The sequence below is a fragment of the Trachymyrmex cornetzi genome, unplaced genomic scaffold (assembly GCF_001594075.2).
Source record: "Trachymyrmex cornetzi isolate Tcor2-1 unplaced genomic scaffold, Tcor1.1 scaffold1121, whole genome shotgun sequence".
In the NCBI taxonomy this organism is placed as follows: Eukaryota; Metazoa; Arthropoda; class Insecta; order Hymenoptera; family Formicidae; genus Trachymyrmex; species Trachymyrmex cornetzi.
The window spans coordinates 50671-58516 of NW_017295678.1; the positions used below are offsets into that span (position 1 = coordinate 50671).

Sequence of the window (7846 nt, forward strand, 5' to 3'; positions counted from 1 at the left end):
TAGCATCAAATTATTAAATTGCTTGTCAATTTAATTTGCGATTATTAGAGTAGTTTTAATTGCGTTTATTTAGTCAGGAAAAATAATTCGGCGCGCAGTTTGTGAAAAAAAAAGACTACAATATGGTCACCGACGAGATACTATTGAAGACCGACATCCTTACGGGAGTTCGCGTCCTTATGAATATTGAAGTGATTAAGAGTTAAAAACTGATAATATTATGGGTGCGTTCCGTTTCTCGCATGATGCGCATAATGCATCGTTTATCCTTGTTGCTCACCAAACGTTAAACAAGGACAATGGATGCATCATGCACATCATGCGCGATACGGAACGCACCATATACTAATTTTATGATTTATTAGTTTAGTAGATGTATTTATGCATTTATAACTCAATAATACTCGATTTTTCTTGAAAATTGAGATTTCAGTGTTATATATATATTATCAAAGTTTGATTATCAATAAAGATGATAAAATTCCAGAGAAAAAAATTGTGATTTTTTTTGCAATATATAGGATATTACAGCTTTACAAGTAAGTATATATATTCATGGGACATTTATGTAATAAAAAATCATGAATTTAATAATGCATGAGCCAAATATTTATGTTAATAGCAAATTTATATCAATTGTCGGTAATGTCAGCGTTCTTGAATTACCTCCGGGCCCTTAGGGCCCTTTTTATACCGCCGAAAATTTGCCCAGGGTTGACGGTCTTTAATAATATCTCGTCGGTGATATGGTATATATGCAAGTACATATATAGTATATATTAGTAATTCAAGATTGAATTATTTAAGCAACGAAGATCTAGTTTCTAATAGCCCCTAAGGGCCCGGAGGTAATTCAAGAACGCTGACATTACCGACAATTGATATAAATTTGCTATTAACATAAATATTTGGCTCATGCATTATTGAATTCATGATTTTTTATTACATAAATGTCCCATGAATATATATACTTACTTGTAAAGCTGTAATATCCTATATATTGCAAAAAAAATCACAATTTTTTTCTCTGGAATTTTATCATCTTTATTGATAATCAAACTTTGATAATATATATATAACACTGAAATCTCAATTTTCAAGAAAAATCGAGTATTATTGAGTTATAAATGCATAAATACATCTACATTTTTTCAAGAATAAAGTATACGCCTAACCTGTGTTGACTAGCATTGGCTGATTTACATTTATCTTTGGAAAAAAAAATTTTTTTTAATCGGCCTCTCAGCTCAAAAGCTTCCAATTCATGCCAAAAAGACACCGTTAAATTTTTATCAAAAAATATTAAAATTTAATTTACATAATATGTAGTTTATTTCAATTAATTAAATCATTTTTTTTTCATATACTTATTTTTTAATCAAGAGTTTTATATCGTCAAATTGAGGCATTTGATTTGAGGATGTCAAAATTACAAAGCGATAAATTTAAGAACTTCTAAAAAAATTGTTCTATCTTTAAAAACGTTTTATAAACCAGTTAAATGCAACTTTTAAAGGCTCTTAAAGATAGGAGGTCCCAGGAAAATTCTAACTGAATCTTGTTTTAGGTGAACAAGACCTACAATTTGAAGGAAGTAACAATCCATTTGAACAGTTGCAACCTTGCTAAAATCGACCTTGAAGCCTTGAACTCGAAATTTGGTCATTAATCGAGCTGTATTTCTTAAGGCGTATATCGTAGAGCTAAATGAATTGTTGTCGTGTTCAGCGACCAAAAAAACATACAGTAACACATTTAAAATCCAGATTAAGTCATTTTTCCATCAAATCAAACATGTATTATTAAGGTTCCTGAGTAGTCACCACAGCCATATTGAATCGTGAAGTCAGAAGCGAGAAATGATACATTAATTTTTATTACGTGTCATTTATAAATAAAGACAATTTGGATAAAAATGATGAGATTAGACAGTAAATAATCGTAAAAAGTGATAAAAGGCACATGAAATGCTTTTATTCAATGCGCATGTGTAGCTTATTTTTACTTAAACGTACCTTTATCACTTTTTACGATTATTTACTAACTGTCAGGGGGGATAAGCAGTTTTCGTTCATTTTTACAAATGTTTTAAAGCAATCTCATCATTTTGTTTTATCCAAATTGTCTTTATTCATAAATGTCATGTAATAAAAATTAACGTGTCATTTCTCGCTTCTGACGTCACAATTCAATATGGATATGGTGACTACTCAGGAGCCTCAAGGAAAATCAAAACTTTGATTTAAAAATCGTTTACCTCTAAATCTTAATTTTTTGATACAAATTTAGGAGTGTTCTTTTGGCATAAAGTGGAAGTTTTTGAGCTGAGAGACAGGTTAAAAAAAGTTTTTTTCAAACACGCGCGCGCGCGTATGTGTGTGTATATCGTCATGTCATCTTTATTATTAATGGATTGTTGAAATTTTATTTTCATTGCATTAGCAAAAAAAATCAAGGAAATGATTTTGTCAAAGAATTTACATTTAATCCTTACCGTACTAATATGGGTAACTAGTGACCGAGCGATTCCTGTTCGTGCAAGTTTCTTTGAGTCTTTCGGTAATTATAAATTATACTACATTTTATTATTTTCCAAAATAAAGAGTCAATATTTATTCTAGAAAGTTGAAAGTATGTTGGTGAATTTTTAGAAATTTTTTGAATTATTTTGAAGAGGTGAAAAAAACGAAGACATTCTAGTGACCCTTGATGGTATGGATGAGGCACCAAATTGTAGATAGTACGGTAAGGGTTAAAAATAAAAATTTCCAAAAATTTCCTTGTATAATCCCATAAAAATTTTATTTTACAAGAGTAAAAAAAGAAATTCCATGAAAATTCCAGGTTTCCCATTTTTTCTCGGTACAGACTGTTTTATTATTTATATATTAAAATTTAACTTAATAAATATGTTAATATGTTAAAAATTATGTTTCAATTATTCAATACAATTTAATTCGATTCGAGAAAGATTTTGTCAATCTGGTTTGATTTGGATTCAAACAAAGAAATTCGACTCGATTTGGCATAAAAAAAAAGCTTTGATTTGCACAACTCTAATAGGTACATTAATAACTTACTTTCTGTATACGGGTTCAACAAGAGCCTGAATCATTTTACACAATGCTAGAGCTATGGGACGTTGATCTGTAAAACAATAATCCGGCAAGCGATTGAATAAACTTTGTGCCACTTCCCAAGCTCCAACTTCCAAAAGCGCTTCACATAATCCAAATTTTTGATTGCTTGCATATTTGTCCTTTAAAACGGAAGAGACCAAAATGTGAACAATTAATTAAACATAACAATTAATTAAACATAACTGTTAAAAAAAATTAAATCTTATATACAACTTTAAATTAGCATTTTTGTTCAAAGACAGTTTTATAAGTCTAATTAAAAAATTGATTTGCAAATTATTATAAATTTTGAATATATGTAGATGTATTCTTTCACTAGTTACGTTTCATCAATTTTTTTTGCTAAACTCAAATTTGTGACAAAAATAATTTGTAAAATTTCTTTTTGTTTATTACTTGTGCATTTTCCTTCTCTTCCGCAATGTCCTCTTTATCTTTTGTTGAGATCACGCTCATTTTTCGCACGTATTCCTTGGCCTGCTTCATCACTTGCTCATGATTTGATATGATAATTTTATCGTCTGGCACTAGCCAAGGTAATATATCATCCAGTTTAATCACACCATGCTGCAGCATTAACGCGGTAACCTTCTGCAGCGAGAACGGCGTGGCGTTTATGGTGGAGCAGTATTTGAATCCTAACACTTCACAAAGTACCTGCTGATCGCTCATGTATGAACGTATTAAGGGAATAAATAGAGCATCATCTTGTGGTCGGTTTTCAAAGGTTTCTAATAAGATATCGAGTACTCTATTAGGATCAAGATTGAAATAACCTGTAAGGATAATATCATCTTGTACTTTTATTACTTTTTCCTTTAACTTAATTACTCATAAATTTTTATTTTTATTACAACTATATAACTCTTGCAACGTATAGATCTCTGAAAGAAGCGATATTTGTACTTGCAATAAAAACATTAACCAGTTATTCATACCAATAAGAGATTTAACAATTTCCAATGTAGACGCCACCTCACTCTCTGGACGCTCTTGATTTAATTCTACAATAAGCTTAGAATAGCCCTCACTCTCTTCACGAAATAAATTAAATTTTCTTTGTTTATAACTGCAAAAAGGTAAGCAGGCTGTAAGAAACTTCTTTACTCTATAAATAAGCTTTATATAAATTGATGAGAAAATACTTACTACAACTTGGTTTTTACTTTTATAAACTTGGTTTGAAAATTTTTGTTTTTCAATGTCCCTACATCTTGTAAAGTTTCAATCTCTAAACGTTCTTTCAATATTCTATCGGTCAAAAACTGTAGGGAATAAATAAGAAGTTAAAGTAACATACTGGAACTTAAGCTCAATTAATTAAAATAAATGAAAAGTAGTAACTCCGGATATTATATTAGAATCGCCGATAGTGCTATTTTAGCTCTGCTAATCATGTTAACTTTTTTTTCTTTTTTTGTATTAGATATATAGTAGAAAATATTAAATATAAAAATATATAAATACAAATAATTCTAACAATACAAATAATACAAAAATCGTTTCATTAACCAAAAACAAGGATAAAAAATTAACACCTTTAGCAATTCTAGCGGGATATTGTCGGTTCATAAAAATGTGTAGAATATAACATTTAAATATATAAATAAATGTATAATCTTATACCTTCTCAGACTCTTTCACAATATAATAAAAGTTACTCCTTTCTTCATTATGAGCTTCTACATCAATTAAAGTAAATATATCCACTATTGCAGATGGTATGGAACCATCAAAACCCTACAAATAAATTATACATGTTAGTATATTATTACAATATCATTTAATTTCGATACAATTTTGTACAAAGTTTAAGATAATAAAAAGAATCTTGTCATACCATAAGTTCACCTAATGTCTGAACTACAATGTCCTTTTTTACGTTTCCATGGATTCCATTTGATATTAATTCGTATAATCCGCGTCTCCATTCTATAAAAAAAAAAAAATAATAAAAATCCTTTATCGCAATGTACAATGTCACAATTATATAATCAAATAATATAGAACGTTTTCAAGCAAGAGACATGGTTGACGTGATGCAACATGATGAATTATTTCATTCTTGTTCACTGTAAATAACAAGAATGATATGATTAACAGTGTTACACTGTGTCAACTGGGTCACTAACTGAAAAATATTCATAACTTAAATATAAAACATTCACATATATGTAGAAGAATAGTACCAAATATAATACAAAATAAAAACTTGAAATAACATATATGCTTTGACTTCTATCTCCTTTACAAAATCTCAGCACAAGAAAACAAGAAAATTCATCATTGTAACGTTATTTCAATATGCAAGTCATCATAACTGCTTTATATATCACATATACAAAAATTTTCTTTTGATCCAAGTATTAGATCATGATTATGTATTTTGATGCTCTGAGACCGAATTTGATGTTCCATCACGTCACAATTTTTATCGATAGAAAATAACTTCCATCTGTTTTAACTAGCTTATCAACTTTATAAACTTGCATATTATCGTTGAATTTACTTTCTGTTTTTTATTTTAGTTTGCATATTAAAAACCAGGCTATAAATGGTTCCGAAAGTACTAGAAAATCATGTTATTTCCCATTGAAAAAATAGTGACTTGATAAAGCAATTTGGACATTGGATTTGTAGTTCCAGAATGTCAATGTACATAAGAATACTATAGTCTAATATCTGGATCAAACATTAAATTTTATTTTGTATATCTGTGTAATTAATGTGACCAGATATTTTTAGCAAAGCAAGATATTTTATATTAAGGGATGGAGGAGAATGTAAATGGATATAATGTTAAATATATAATATTTAGATATATAATAATATAAAGATATAGTATCAGACTATTTTTTGTCTTGATGAAGTAAATTGCAATGTTCATAAAACACAGGTATTCTAATGGATCTGGACATGGAGATAACTTGCCAAATACTTTTATATAGCTCTTGTATAGAAAGTATCCATAGAAATCTCAAAAGCATTAAAGGTAAATTAATAAGTTTTTTTTTTAAATAATGCAATTATTTTTTATTTTTAGATGTTAGCAGAAAAACGATCACCTTGAAAATGGAACTGTTGCACTAAAAGCAAAACATCTGGTCACATTATACAAAAATCATTATATAAATGATCTGTATAATAAAATGCAATGTATATTAAGTAAATTGAACAAAAAAACGAGATTCAAACAGAAAGAAAAAATTACAGGTATTTTTTCAGCCCTATTCGAGTTACTATTCGAGAGTATATATAATTCATAAATAAGTGAATAAAAAATTGATAATTGTATCATGAAATCGAAAGAATACATAAAACTGCGTTATGCTGAAGTAAGCAATACATAGAACATGTATGCTAAGGGGAAGGTTGTGCTTGTGCCTGCAGGAACAATACAGTGATCATGTCATCTTTGTTTAACATTAGCAAACAAGGATGTAATGATCCATTGTGTCACACCATGTCATATGTCGCTTATTGGGAGGTACATAAAGCGGATCGGCATGCTAACTCTGAACGCGTTCAGAGCGTATACTCGTGGCTTTATTACCTAGTGTGTTGCCTTCCTTAAATTTGTGCTTGATTAGCTTGAGGCTGCAAACAGTCGTGAATTGACAAATTAAGTCTTCAGTAGAGCGAGTTAACGGGGAGAAGATAAGTGTTTTCGCGACCAGCAATGCACCGTGTCGATCGCGTCGACCAGGCGACGCGCAAACAACACCACTTACAAATCAATTTTCCCATGCTTATCCCATGACTTCCACAATTCTGTATGCCATACTTTGCTAGCCATATTCAGCGCTCTGGTCCGTTTAAAAAAAAATGGAGCTTCGAGCGTACACCAGGAATTAAAAATCAACTCGACATCGCAGGTTAACAGAGAGAAAGTAAGTATCTTTTTCCTTCCATTCGCCACTATGGCAGTATGGCTACGCCAGGCCAGTGATGGTATCAGTGATGATATACGGGCTGCTTTTCTTGCGCACGCGCATCGGTAAAGTCACGTGAACCAATGGTGTCTCGCGCTCGCCTAGTCGCTTTAGCCGGCTCAGTCTCGTCTGGTCTCGTCTTCTTGGGCCGTGGCCGTGGGCATCTGTGTTATGGGCGCAAAAGTCTAGTTTTGGCGGGCTCAACGGAGGCAAGAGACAGGAGATTAGAAATGTTTTAGGTAAGTATAAATCTATTTATTTCACTATAAACACACAATATTTTTAGAATATTGTATGAATATTATTAATTCTTTTTAATATTCATATAACTATGGCCCGTATTCAGAACGCGCTTTTATCGATAAAAGCGCACTTTTATCTCTGAAATTCTATAATATACGTGACGTAAAGTATAGTATGTAGCGTGCTAACATCGTTGTAAGCGCGTTCTGAATACGGGCCTCTAAGGCTGGTATTCATAGTCAGATCTTATATTCAAGACCGTCTTAAGTACAGTCTTAAGAAGTCACGAACCAATCAGAGGGCTGCATTAGCGTCTTAAGACATTACTTAAGACGGTCTTGAAATAAGAACCGACTATGAATACCGGCCTAAGAATAATGTGTCTTATAGGTTATTATTAATATTGTATTTATAAAGTTATTTTTATCTTTCCTTTTTTCCAGCTTATTTTCAGCCTATTCTTAACGTTAAATTTGTATTAAATGAAAATATATAAAAATGTATTATATTTGACGGGTGATTACAGCACTC

The 7846-nt window shown here is 30.6% G+C and overlaps 1 protein-coding gene across 1 annotated transcript in view; it reads right to left on the reverse strand.

Moving 5' to 3' along the window:
* The window catches only part of tho2 (THO complex subunit 2-like protein), a 46265-nt gene extending 39204 nt beyond the window's left edge, over positions 1 to 7061 (reverse strand). Inside the window, exons 1-8 of the mRNA XM_018511975.1 lie at positions 6872 to 7061; positions 6694 to 6737; positions 4981 to 5072; positions 4767 to 4880; positions 4290 to 4405; positions 4079 to 4209; positions 3537 to 3916; positions 3081 to 3259 (exon numbers count right to left, since the gene is read on the reverse strand). Of these exons, the coding sequence (XP_018367477.1) occupies positions 3081 to 3259; positions 3537 to 3916; positions 4079 to 4209; positions 4290 to 4405; positions 4767 to 4880; positions 4981 to 5072; positions 6694 to 6737; positions 6872 to 6936 (1121 nt within the window). The 5' untranslated portion in view covers positions 6937 to 7061. The remainder of the gene's footprint in view (positions 1 to 3080; positions 3260 to 3536; positions 3917 to 4078; positions 4210 to 4289; positions 4406 to 4766; positions 4881 to 4980; positions 5073 to 6693; positions 6738 to 6871) is intronic.
* Positions 7062 to 7846: the final 785 nt, after the last annotated feature.